Raw genomic sequence first — 14893 nt, 5'->3', positions numbered from 1 at the left:
GTAAGTTAGTTACGTTTACTTAACTTAACGTTAATTTATTAGTTAGTTTAGTTAGTAGTTATTATTATTAGTTAGTAGTATTATAACTAATACTATACTAGTATATATATATATATATATATATATATATATATATATATTATGTGTAATCACGTTTTTCTTAACTTAAATCAGTTGGTGCCTCACTGGTTTATACATCTGTGAAAGAGGATAAAAACTGTGACTTACTCTATAAGTACCTAGTCCATAAAATATACAGTTTTCCATTCAAGACACCAGCACTTTTAGTTGAAAAAGATTCAGTGTTCATGTAAGTGTTTGGTGAAAAAAATGTATATTTAACAAAACACTAGAATATTATACATTTCTGTTTTTCCTCTCCTTTATTAATTTCTTTGACCAATTTTGTCAGGATATAGTTTTACAGAGAATTTTATTGTCCTTTTTATAATTCTTGATAACAGTGTCACGGTTCCAGTTAGTTAATTGATAAATAAACAACTAGATTTTGAACTGTGTGGTTTTAATTTAATAGACAGATATAAAGATTAAGAATACTCTGTCATGGTATATCAACACAGAAAGAAATATCTACTTGATATGGAAGGCTGTCGGGTTGCAGTAAAGTTTAGAATTATACAAAAATCTATTCTGAAATAATATAATCTCAAAGCTTTAGTTTTTATTTTATTTTAAATATTAAGATTCTATATTTTTAATCACGTGACCCTTTTTAAGGAGATTTCTCTTTCTTCAAAAGTATTTTACAAATATATTTGTTTTTAGCCCATCTGGATGGGACAACAAAAACAAAATTTCTATCTTATATGAGAACCTCAAATCAGTTACTCCTGATGATGTGTACTCAGATTTTATTGTGAATCCAACTATTAGAAAGGTGAGCATTTTTCTCTGTGTTAATGTTATGAGAACAATTTTAAAATGTGATGGTGCAACATGAAAATATAACTATTTAGTTGTAGAATGATAAGTAGTTAACCCTTGGTGTAAGACATGGCTATTTTGCTCCTGTCATGACCTTTAACAGTGGTACATTCAAAAGTTAACTAACCACTTTATTATGAATGTATGTCAATAAACTTGGAATGAAAATGTAGTTTATAATTCAAATCTTATATTGTCTAAGATTTAACTATTCAATTTCAAAATGAAGTACATAATAAATTTTCAATCTTCATTCTTCTATGTCCCATAATTAAAAGCATAAACCTAAATTATGAACCTGTATCTTCTTGATTTGCTGAAATATCAATAAATTTGTCATATTTACTAGAGGAGCTCTTCCCCTCTCTGACTTGTGAGATTGTTTTACTTCTCGAATTTTATATGGCTGATGGACATGCTTATTATAACCAGTAGGTAGAATCTCTATATAAATCTTATGAATCCTTTTTTAGTTTTCTTGCCGTAAAGCCATAGTCAATGGAATTCTTTGGTTGAGGACAATATTATTCTGGTGCTCTGAGTGTTTAAGGAATTTTTTAATCTTATTTATAGCTTACATAGAAAGCTAGATAAATTATAATAGTTTTAAGACATTCATTAACTTATAGATAACAAAACTGTTAAAAGTAATGTTTAAAATTTCATAGCACAGTGAGAGGATAACTTGAGCTAGCAACATGGGTAACTTGATCCTGCATTTACATCATGTCTATTGGATACAACTTATGGGATCTTGCTTTTCGTATGCAATAGTTGGTCTGAAATACAGCAATAATACCTTAAAATAAAAGAAAGCATATGTGGAAATTTTAAGAGTTAAGCTGTTAAGATAAGTAATTTGGAATTCTTTATTATAACCTGTAGTGATTAGAAAAAAAGGTATTATTGATTTTATTTCATATTTCTCAACTTTTCATTTCACTACTGTACATTGATAATTTCACCACAGTTAGAGAAGAAGAAAGATAAAGTGTAAAGTTTTAAAGAAGAAACTTCTGATGTTCATTTAGGAAATTATAGAGGTTATGCAAATAAAATATGAAACTGTAAGATAAAGAGAAGTACTTTTATTTATAGCATGAATGAACTCTACACTCGTACTGATTCATTAAAGGTTTCATAAACTCAGACAAATATTTAATAAAAATAATTCACAAAAAATTGATTTTTTTTTATGTAAAACAAACTTGTAATGTTTATAAGCTTGCCTATTTTCTTGAAGATGCACTTACTACATTCAGAGTTATAGAATATATATATAAGGGTGGGAATTTTCTGTGTATATACAAATTTTTGTGTAACTGTGAAAAAGATTTTAAGAGAGGTACTTTTGTATTGATATGTATAAAATCTGAATTAAAAAATATTTTGCATTTTTATAATGCACCACTAGGTGGCAACTGTCATTTCTGTTTATTTTAATTTATTGCTCTATTTTATACTCGTATTAATGTGTTGACTGCATGGTTGTAGAGGTACACCACCGATTTTTTGACACCCTTGGTTCCAGAGGCTTGCTGAATTATCTGTTTTGCCAGACCAACAGAGGTCACATAATAAAAATTCAACAATACACCTCTGACCCACTAATTATACCCCTCCCGTAGGTATGGAAAGCTGACGTTTCTGGACAATGTTTTGTATTGTTTGTAACCACTGTTGAATTATGGAAGCAATGGAAAAAAGCTTCCTAATAATCAATATAAGAAAAATGAACAATGTGTCAAATTACTGTTAGCGTAGTTATCAAACCCTTCCAAGTGCCAAACCATAATGTCTTTAAGTCTATTCAAAAGAGCTTGGCTAAGAAAAAGCAAAACAAGAAAAAGAAAAGTAAGATTCCAAGAAACCAGAAAATTGATGAAAATCAACACAAACCCTTCAGAAAACAAAGCTGTTGTAGTGAATTCAATGCTAAAATCCAGAAAAAGTGACAGAAATATCCAAGATAAAACTATTTCTACAAAAGAGATCACTTCTCACATGAATTTTTTTGCAAGTGAAGAGTTTTAAGAAAAGAAGTACTGGGTAAACAGGGTTACCGTCAAGTACGTGAAACTTGTCAGCCAGTTCAGCAAAGTCCAAAAAAACAAGAATAACCTCAGTTATGGACTGGATTAACTCTTTCAGCATTGGCTCGGTCTCTGGGCCTGACCTCCTAACCATTTTGTGTTTGTTATAGTTTTCATCCTATAACTTTTAGTAAGTGTATGTTAACATTACAATGCTTTCATTTGCAAAATATCAGATTTTTTAAGTCTTAAGGTTTATAAAGCAATGTTTTTCTCATGTCTTTTTTTTTCTTTTTGAATGTCACCTATCCAACATGCAAAGTAATTTTAAGATTAAAAATACTTTTTTGCATCAGAAAATTTTCAAAGTTATCAAACATTTCTTAAGAAAAAACTTTATATTTTATCTGTTATTTTCTGTAACGAATCTCTGTGTGAGTTTAATCGATTTGATCAATCTCCTAACAACGTTAAAAAAAATTAGTAAATATATATAAATTATGCCTTTTTCGTTCTAGAATGACTTCAAATTGTAACATAATAACATAATTATAACATAAATGTTTAAACTAAATAAATTAAATCTCATAACATTATACATTTATTATTTTTATTATGTTGGCCTTTCAGCTGTGCCAGGCTAACAGTACAGAAGTTACAATGATGTGGCACATGTGCACTCGTGTTGCCATATTCAATAATATAAAACTGACCTTTAGTCTTTACAAAGTGACCTGTTTTAGGTGTGTTTTAATAGACTAGTATTTTGTAAAAATAGTCATTTCAGTTATTAGACATTATATATAAATTATTGCTATTTAGAAATAAGTTCTTAAACTTATTTTTCTTAAAACATACAACAGTAAATAAAGAAGTAAAGCAAACAATTATCTCTTCTAGTTATGACCTTTGTACTAGGTTGCTGCTTGATGTAGGTTGCTAAGCCTTTTAAAATTTTGCATGTGGAGGATATAAAACAAAATGAATTTAATTGAGCTATTTCTTGAAGAATCTTGAACAACATGGCTGTTCCAAATACCCATGACACTTTGTCTAAAGAAATGCCTTCTGTTATCAGTCCTAAATGTATTTGCATTTAATTTTCAAATGATGTCAATAGGGACTTTGTAATTTTGGATTTAAAGCAATAGGAACAGAAGTCTGTTGAACATAGCTGTTTTTCTTTGTTTGGGAATTTTTTTAAACTTATATTTGCACTTTTTTTCTACAATTAAAAAGTTTTTTTGCAATTATTGTATGTAGAGTTTTTGTACCTGTAGATTGTATTTACATATTTGTGCTGTATTTTTAGTGCAACTATTAAGATATAAACTGATGAAAATTTTTTACTTGCACTGCTTGCCAGCTTACATTTTCTGTCTTGGCTCATTTGCTGTACTTCCACCTCTGTATAGTTTCATGGTTACAAGGTTGAGCAAATACACCAAACCCATACACAGAGGGTTAATGCAGTATGTAGACTGTCAAGTTATAACTAGAGACCTTTAGCCTAGTTTCAAGTTTTTCTCTTATTTGTATTTTTAAAACAAAAACAAAAGATTTGTTAATACGTACCTTCCTTTTCTTTTGTAGTAAGTTTTATTAAGTTTAAGAAGACTTAAGAATTCACAGTTAGCCAAACTAGGAATATTATTGTCCCTGTCACTAATACAGCTATTTTTGTACAACTTTAAAATGAAATATGATCACATAGAGATGTGCATGTCCTATGACAATGATTCAGTGGTGAATACCTAAGCCTTACATCTCCTCCTCCTATCAGGTATGGAGATAGCTGAGGGATTAGGTTATTGTTACCAACCCTCTGTTATTGTATCTATTTAAACAAGGAAATTAATTATTGTGATTATATGCATGATTTTATTTATATATATTTTGTTGTTAATTGCAAAATAAATAAAGAATAAATATATAAACATTTGAGTGGACTTTCGACTTTCAAGACACTCAGTGATGTTTAAAAGATATAAAATTGAAAGGTGTAATAAATTAAACAGATTTCTCTTTACCATTATAATATTAAAGTAATTAATATTTTTATATTATGTACATATAGATAATACAATCATATTAGAGTTCAGAGAAGAATTATTTTACTTTTAATTTGTAATTGCAAGAATGTATCACTTGTTCCCTAAATTGGGATATTATAATAGCATTAAGTCATATTATGTTACATCCTATTTTGAGTAAAGAATTGTTTGCATTTAACATATTATGTAAACTGCAGTTGTATATTGCTTTACATGAGTATCGTGATACTTTTTATGACCAGCCAGTACAAAGAGAAGGTGAAATTGCAGCTGAAGAGGACCAAACTTTCTTGTTAAAACAACAAAATCTTCTTAACCAACAACTATCAACTAGTGTACGATCTGTAAGTCATTATATGTCATAGTTTTCTTGGGACTGTGCAATTTATAAGTTATATTTTGTAAAGTAGACAAATAATTGTTAAACATTTAAGAGAATAGAGATATGAATCATTTAAGGTCTGCAATTCACCATGTTTTGTTTTATATCAATTTTATGAATTTTACCGCTCTTTATTTCTTATTACAAAATAAAAAAAATGTATGAAATATCAATGTTATGTTAATTGTTAGCCTATAGAGTATAGTGTAGTTCCACTGCATTAACCCTATCAATCCTGAGACTATTACAATTTCACATTCATTGATGTGGTACAATAGCTGCATGGAGAATCTATACTGACCATTAACTCACAGTTGTAACACTGTCTCAGTATTGCATATATAGCTTGGTGTTGCTGCTGTATATTTTTTTTGCAAATTTAAATAAATATGTTAATATGAAAGCACAATTAACATTGTAATGAAACTCCTCTATACTGAAATACTTTTATCAGCTGTTAAGCTGGTTTAAGTGGTGTATCAAATTGTAATATTAATTACAAAAGTATGTTTTATAATTCAGTACCTAATAATTAAAAAGTTAGTCACTCCATCTAGGTGCAGTAAAATGTAGACGTTTTATAGATTATCTTTCATGAGTAATGTTTATGGCAGTTTGTTAAAATTGGAAAAGTAGTAAAATAACTTGTCTGTACTTTTGTGAGAACCTATTTCAAACCTTTTTTTTTTGTACAGCGATTTTGTTTATTTTTAGGAGTTAATGATTGGGAGTGTAAGTAATTTCATGACTTTGTGTTTTTTTGTTCATTGAAGAGAAAGTAACTTATACTTAACACTGGCAATTCCAAGCTGAAGCAACACCATTTCATGTATGTATAAAAGAACTGCCTGTTAGTGAATATTTGCATTATAGGTTTGCTGTTTGAAATATAATAACTTTGCTAGAGAAAAGAAAACACACATACACCATATTTGATTTTTTCTGTTTTTTCTTCTTGCAGCAGGAATCATCCATGAGGACTCCTAGTGGTGCAGAGAAGACCTCAGACAGAAGGTTGTCTGGCACAACAACTGTGCAAAATTCACCAAGGAAAGTAAGTGAAAATTCAGGTAAAACAGATAACAACTTAGTTGATGTAAGATATATTTTCTATAAATAAAAACCTAATTTTTTTCTCTATGGATAATACAAAATTTAGAACTGTTCTGGAAGCAATTAGGGTCTTAAAGTATAAAAACTTTTACTGCTGTATTGGACGATTTTAGCTGTTTATAAAAAAAAAAAAAAATTTAATTTCACGCAGCATAACTTGGTTGCATTTGTGAATATTAAAAAAAAACCTTTGATGGAAGTTTTTCATTACTTTAAAAAAAAGCATACATGGATAATATCATCTTTATGTACTGCATATCTACATTTTTAAACAAAATCACAACCAATGATACTGACTTGGAAAAAACTTTTGTTGAAAAATTAGCTCCAAAACATACATACCTCCTCTTCCACTCATAGCTATTACTTGATTGCCAGGGTTTCTTCCTTTGCCTATTTTAGCATTGGTCTGATTTTTTCTTGCTTGCTCCAGTGTTTTATACTCTACTCAGTTGCACTTGGGGATATTTATCTCGTGATACTCTCCACCTACGTCAATGCGCCCTCTATCTTGGTACTATATATATACCTCATTCAGATAATGTTTTACTTTTTCTCAACAAAGCGTCACTAAGAGATTTCCCAGTATTACGAATGTTGGGAGATATTTTGAATGTTATTGTGTTATCTAGTTAATTTTCGTAATAACCATTATACTAATTAAGAAAAAAAAGGTTTCCTCGATTTGCAAGCCAATTTACATTACGAATTTCTAGATTATTATTTCTGGCACTGAGGCAAGTTTGGTCTCTTGTATCCCACCTCTGATACCTAGTGTTGTACAACAATTGGGGAAGGGGGAGAGTCACTCTCGGTTGAGACTGTCAGTAATCTTATTCGTAGTGAGATGGAGACACATATTTGGATCTGTGGTGGTCTTCCGGTGGGGAGGGGCTTTGAGGCGATCCTTGACATTTTTGAGACTTTAGATTTGCTTTTTCCTATGACTTCTTTTACTTTGTTGAATTTTTAGTCTCCTATGGGATGGTTGTACATTTACAGACTCACAGCACTGGGGTTCAGTTGTAAGTTGGAACACTACAACAATATGGGATCCTCTACTGCCACCTCGTTCAGAGTCCCATCTCTTCACAAATGTCTTGCTTCAGGGATGGGGTGCATATACCAACAGTCAGGAATTCCAGGGTATATGCACAGACAAAGAGGATTCCCAACACAACGTTTTTGTCCTTCTTGCTTTCCAAAAGGCAATGCCTCACAGTCTGGGCTTATTAAAAGGTAAATCATCAGGCTTCACTCTGACAATTCCATGATGGTGTCTTGTGTTTCTCATCAAGGAGGCACGTGGTGTATGGCTCCTTGTTTTCAAATTTTGGACTTCTTTCTCAGGATCAGTTCTCTCTTATCACCTTTCTAGCTTGCCATGTTCCACGGGTGATGCCTGTGGTAGCAGATTGATTGTCTCAATCCAAACAGATTTTCCCGACAGAATAGATATTGCAATTCAAGATTCTTTTGGATTGGCTCTCATTTTGCAATTTGGTCTCCAGTAACTCCTCTTCGGGTTATGGCAATAGATGCATTCCATCAGGACAGGATGGGATCACAACTCTAAGCTTTCTCTCCACTTCATATTTTACCCAGGATATGAAATATGATTTGTTCCAACCCATTGTCAGATCCTGTTGAAAGCACCAGATTGGCTGCTACACCTGGGTGTCTGTTTCTGCAGTCCCTTCCAGTTTGTTCAACTCTTCCACTTCTTTTTTAGACTCTCTCTATGGAGGCAGCCATGACCTGATATGGTACATTCAGCTATCCAGAAGCTCAAGCTTCTGGCATAATGGTTATGCTGTCTTTCACATGGCATCAGAATTTAATTTCTAAGGTTGCCATGTATCTGTTTCAGTTTCTGCTTAGTCGAAAAGGCACATTTATCAACAGTAATTACATGCATGTCGGCAATGGTATATTGAGAGGAGGTTGAACCTTGTTCATTCAGTGGTGTCAACCATAACTCGTTTTTTGACCTGGCTCTTTGGCAGAGGTTTTTGCATCTTCCACAATTGCCTTTTGAAAATCTAGGGATCTTGGTTCACTTATTGCACTGTTTCTCAGAGCTCCCCAATGGGCATTCCTCCCCGAGATTCTATTAGTGGAGCTAGGGGGGGGGGGATCCTTACCACATCCAGTTTTCAGTCACTGAGGTGGAGAATAGAAGCTTTTCCTCCAGAGTGTTAGAATGAATTCTTCCACTCTTGGAGAAGAGGGCTAAGTTGGGGGCCCTCCTACACGTGTCCCTGGATGTCTTTTCTAGATGTCAGTAGGAGTGGCACCAGCCTATGCAGGAGGCTACTCGTAAATTAGTTCAGATTTGATGCTCAGCTATCCAGTTGGGGAGTACATGGCCCTTCTTTTTGATCAATCTAGATTCAGTACATTGTTCGTGGAAGGGGTCCACTATGTTCTTGTAATTCCGAATGTGGAGTGGTCCTATCCTGGGTCCTTAGTTGAGCACAATTGTACAACAAGATTTTATGCGATATATATATAATTAATACAAAATAAAACTGATCTTAAAAAGATACATCAAATACATGCCACGGTAACTTTCATAGACAGAAAGGCAACACCCCAAGCTCAGAATGATGGGATTGGGTATGCCTCACTCAACCAAAGGAAACAGAACTCATCCAGTCTGGATTTATGAATATTCATCCTCATTCCCCAACCATGTGGGCAAGGTACATTCCAATTGCCCTTGAAATTATGGGGAAGTTATAGCAGTCTTACTATTTTACATGGTTTGTAATCAGCAGTTTTAATGATAGACTGGTGAAAAATTATGGTTTAAATTATCTGAACAATTTAATTTTTCACTTCAGTTGTTTCTTGTATTAATCCCTTCACCACCAAAAATGTGTTTTGAATTAAAATGATATTGTACATTGAACATGCAGAAGTAAGATGTAAGTTCAAAATAATTTATAAAATTTCCCAATTCTACCATATTAATATGATGTAGTAAAATATATTTGGTTTGTAGTTTTTTTGTCAAGTATGTATAAGTGATACAAGGTTTGCTAATTAATGCCAAGTTAATGTTGTCACAATTCTAATTAATTTGGTGAACTGCACACTTGTTTAGTTCTAACCAGTTCCAAGTTGACCATTGTCATTTTGATGACTGGAAACATAAAGGGAGTAACTTTAATATTTATTTTATAACTAGCAAAAGTACCCGGTTTTGCTTGGGTTATTAGGTTGATATATTTTAGATGACTATGCCATAGATAATTATAGATGCCACTACAGGTCATGTTATCTATAATAATAAAAGGTCATACCCAGGTGCAGACCTTCAGGGTCCACTTAGTATGTGTCCAAAATTTCAGGATTCTAGGTTCTTTCCTCTTGGAATTATGGTGGTGACACAGACACTCCCTTTTATTATCATAGATAAGAAGACAGAGTATAACAAATGCAATGGTGTCTTGATTATTTAAAGTATTTCCACTGTATTATCACAAGAAATGATTTTCACTTTTAGATTGATGGACCTGATGCAGTTGCAGGAAGTGAAGGAGTTTTACAAAACTTCTTTAACAGCCTACTGAATAGGAAGACAGGGCCAGGAGCATCATCCTCATCAGCTTCTCTTCAATCTCCAGGTAATTCTAAATAAGGGTAATTGGATTGACATACGTGCCAATATAGCTGGTCCATAATAAATAATACATTTTAGAAATTTTTCAGGTAATAAAAATGATGTTTTTTATAGATTGGAATTATAAAGTTATTTGGCAAATATAACTTGTATAGAAAATTTATATTTCTAATTTTTGTCAAATAATAATATACTATGGGGGGAACATTTGTGTTTTGCATATGAAACATTTTTTTAGTTGTGGTATTTTGTATTTGAATGCACAAAGCTTGTAAAATCTAAAGTTACTGCTGTGTATTTAAAGTAGGTAAAACAGTTAAGTGACCTGCATGTAAGAGATTAGGTACACAGAGTTCTGGATGAGTCTGGTTGCTGTGTGGGATGTCTCAGTGACTGCAAGGTTAAATCTAAGTGGGTTGAATAGGGTTCAACAACATGTAATACCCATCAAACGCTTCAAGTACAATAGACAATTTGAGCCTAATGGTGTGATAAAAAATGATAAACTGATCAACTTTATCTGGTAAGACACCAGATGTAGTGACACTTTCAAAACCTGGGTATTGGAGGCATATATTAAAACTCAACAGGGTGATGGTATGGGTATCTAGTAAGAGACACAAGATGTAGTGACACTTTCAAAACCTGGGTATTGGAGGCATGTATTAAAACTCAACAGGTTGATGTTATGGGTATCTTGCAAGCAACACCAGATGTAGTGACACTTTCAAAACCTGGGTATTGGGGGTATGTATTAAAACTCAACAGGGTGATGGTATGGGTATCTAGTAAGAGAGACAAGATGTAGTGACACTTTCAAAACCTGGGTATTGGAGGCATGTATTAAAACTCAACAGGGTGATGGTATGGGTATCTAGCAAGCAACACCAGATGTAGTGACACTTTCAAAACCTGGGTATTGGGGGTATGCTGTTGAGTTTTAATACCCAGGTTTTGAAAGTGTCACTACATCTGGTGTTGCTTGCTAGATACCCATACCATCACCTATTGGGGGCATGTATTAAAACTCAACAGGGTGATGGTATGGGTATCTAGCAAGCAACACCAGATGTAGTGACACTTTCAAAACCTGGGTATTGGGGGCTTGTATTAAAACTCAACAGGGTGATGGTATGGGTACTCTAAGTATCTGTAAAGAAAAGAAGAAATTTGCATGCAACACCTTAACACATAAACACTGCTGTCTGAGATGGGGCTCTGAGGGATGACAGATCCATTCACCAAATACCTTTCCTTTTGTAATTCACAATACCACCTGTACCCACCCCTCCCTTATGTATTATTGTTTATTTTAATGAAGTTTAAAAAGCTTCCCATGCATGCACACATTACTCTTTTAATTATATAGACTTAAGTGTACTGTTTTTCTCATAGCAGTCTCACATTTGTTATGTGATTTGTGTATGGAAAGATGGAAGATGTTACTACAGTTAGTGGTAATTAGTGAAAATGAAAGGATAAATTAAATTATACTTTTAATGAGTTGTTGGTGTAAATAAACTTATTTGCTAAAATAATATGAAGAGACAAAGCAATGATTGAGTCTGAAGTAATGTGCCATGCATCTTGACATTTTCTGTGTCTGTTGGTACTTTCTTTCAGTGAAATAACTTTCACACGTATTTCTTTATTGTTCTCAGAAGAAATCTGTTACTGACTGCTATATTTTATAATGACAAAAATCCAACATTGTATTACTCTAAATCTTAGTTTCTCTAGAAAAAGCAAATACTCTTAACTTCTAAATATAACTCTTTTATACTACATTGAAAATTGATTTGGCAAACTAACAGCTTCTATCAATTGAAATCGACATTATTTGTTAGTTTAAAATTAGCAAATGCTACTAACAGGTTCAATGGAGACTTAATATTACAACTCATTAGAACATTCTCATTTGCTTATTTTAGCTGCTAACATAATTGTACAATTATAAGACAGCACAACCTCTATCATAATCCATTTTCCTTCTAGCTGAGGACAGTACTTAAGCTTTCTGTGCTCTTTTAACATATATGTTTATTATAGTTCAATATTGTCTTCCCTCTTTGAAATGAAGTATGAAGGACCTAATCCTTTAACACTTAAGTTATATTATATAATCAGTGATAAATTGATAAATGTTGAAGTGTGTTAGTTATATTTCATACTAACTTAAACTAAAATCATTATCATACCTAGTTCATTTATGTGACAACCATTTTTGAGTACGTTTTCTTTTGTAATTATATATGAATGATAAAACACTTTAGATGGGCATTCTGTATGAACAGATAATATTTAAATGGTTGGAAGGGTAGATAGAATAAATAGGTGCAACCTGACCAGACACTGACGTTTGAATTGCGCTAGGTGTAATTTTTAGTAACTTGCTTTAAGAAAAGGAAAATCTAAAATTAGAATTTAATTGTGTTAGCCATTAAAATGATTCTGTGCAAAAATATATTAAAAAAAACTGATTAAATTAGTTTGAATAAAATACTCTCAGAAAAAGAGTAGTTAATCATTGTTTCACATTTTTAAGTTTTAATCAGTTATTTGAATACTTTAAAAGATTAGTCATCAGAGTTAAAATTAAAATGAATATAACACCCAAAGGGTTACAGTGTAATTCATTCAGTGTATTAAAAGCATATAAAGAAAACAGCAAACAAGTTCATTTGTTCTTACAACACTAAAAATCAGGTTTCGATTGCCACTGGAGGGCAGAACCCAGACATCTAAATGTGTAGCTTTTTGCTTAACAACAAATTAAATCAATCATTGTCTTGACTTTTTGTCTTTCATTGGTGTTCTCGGCCATAATTCTCAAGAATATTAAAAAGAGTTACCATTTATGCCACCATGAGGAAGTTTGAAAAAATTTGACTCAAATATAACAAGGCACAGGAGATAACATAATACATTTTGTAATAAAGTAATGCATTAATTTAGTCGGAGGTATAAGAAAGAAGCAATACAGCCCAAATCAAAATTTTAGGTTTTAAACAAATTAATCTGCACACGTTGTTCAAATTAAGAAATTGAAATGCAGCTGAATCAACAATCTTCAATAATATAACATTATTTATTTGAAAGATATTTGCTCTTATTTTGTAAACTTTTATCTCTTTCAACGTTTACCAACTCCAAGTAAAATGTATACTCTACTACTGGTCATGTACTTGATTTAGTTGGGCCCACATTTTATGTAATAGATTCATCCTTCATATAAACATCATTTATTTTAACCACATTGTGTCTGTTTTTATTTTATGTATATATTTTGTTTTTGTCAAGGACTCAGTTTCTCCATTTTGGTGTAGTTTATTGAGGTATTTATTTATCTTTTGGGCAACTTTACAATAACCTGCCATTTATCACAAAGTACAAAACATTATCACCTTGATGTGTTTTAAAAACATTTTTTTTTATCATGAATATAAATTGCTTCTTAATTTGCTTCCTTCTGTAAAAATCTGTTGTTCGTACAAATGATTAATACAGTTTACCAAGTTCACTTTCAAGTGTAAACTTCATATTTTCCAAGGCATCCACCAAGTATTACCAAATATATAACCATTTCTGTTTTGCAAGTCTTTTGTCTGTTTTCTCAAAGAAACGTGGATGCCGATGCAGTTTAGTTTATTTTGAATTTCGCGGCAAAGCTACATGAGGGTTACTTGCGCTAGCCATCCCTAACTTACTAGTGAAAGAAGGCAATTAGTCATCGCAACCAATCGCCAACACGTGGGCTACTCTTTTTACCAACGAATAGTGGTATTGAAAAGTGACTGAAAGAGCGAACATGTTTTATGAGATAGGAATTTGAACCCACAACCCTCAGATTGCGCGTCAGTCGCCCTAACCACTTGGCCATGCTGGGCTACTGATGTAGAATAGAAGCTAATGAATAAGTATACCATAGGTACACATACAATGATTACTTAAGTGTATAAGCCAATCATACAGATTTAATACATATATATGTAATTTAAATACCGCTTTTGAAATTATTGAACTATGATCAGTAACATACCGAAATTTTTGCCACCCTCATCCCATTTGGAAGTGCCATCACAGCGCTCCATAGATCAGACGTCATTTCAACCAAGAGCTGTCAAACTCTTTTGTGCGGTGGGGTCAAAAACAGAGATGTGAAGGGCAGCAGATAGAGAAGGGTCAGGAATAGCAAATCTTATTTCTAAAAACTGCTTATTAGTGTCATGTTCGCTACACTTTTTTTATTAATTTTAGCAATATTTTTTTTAATAAACAGTTCCTCCAGAATTTTGCCAGTCTAGGCCTGTTTGGAAATGCATCACAACCCATGATATTTGTCATAGTTTCAAACAGCAAAAAAAAGCTTCAGTAAAGTGAACAAATTATTTTCAAAACTTGATTACCGAAAACAGAGAAAATGTGATACAAAGACCACAGTAAAGTGATCTTCGATGATAAGATATTAAAGCTTGTTGTTTTTCCAAGCACCAGTTGAAATGAGTAAAAAGACTAAAAAATTACACAGGCCTGCGATGGTTTTATTGTCTTGAAATTTTTACATGTTCTACAGTAATTCCTGTATGCTGAATCCAAAAATAATATCCCTTTTTCTCCATCACGTACATATTTTTCACAAAATGTCATAACACAATACATAAAAGAAAAACCACAACAAGTAGTTTTGAGACTAAAAGATGTAGATTTCACACAAAAAAATACAGGATGAATGAGGATG

At 32.2% G+C, this 14893-nt stretch overlaps 1 protein-coding gene across 2 annotated transcripts in view; it reads left to right on the top strand.

Moving 5' to 3' along the window:
• LOC106457056 (cytoplasmic dynein 1 light intermediate chain 2-like) overlaps positions 1–14893 on the top strand; it is a 41475-nt gene that overhangs the window by 24273 nt on the left and 2309 nt on the right. Inside the window, exons 7-11 of one of the 2 annotated variants that reach the window (XM_022382873.1) lie at positions 175–310; positions 895–898; positions 5275–5376; positions 6376–6468; positions 10039–10159. In XM_022382873.1, coding sequence (XP_022238581.1) covers positions 175–310; positions 895–898; positions 5275–5376; positions 6376–6468; positions 10039–10159 — 456 coding nt within the window. Of the gene's footprint in view, positions 1–174; positions 311–786; positions 899–5274; positions 5377–6375; positions 6469–10038; positions 10160–14893 lie in introns of both variants that reach the window. The other variant, XM_022382872.1, reaches the window with a different exon arrangement.

The sequence above is a fragment of the Limulus polyphemus genome, unplaced genomic scaffold (genome assembly GCF_000517525.1).
Source record: "Limulus polyphemus unplaced genomic scaffold, Limulus_polyphemus-2.1.2 Scaffold287, whole genome shotgun sequence".
NCBI classification, from domain to species: Eukaryota; Metazoa; Arthropoda; class Merostomata; order Xiphosura; family Limulidae; genus Limulus; species Limulus polyphemus.
This window is presented reverse-complemented; position numbering and strand designations above follow the sequence as displayed.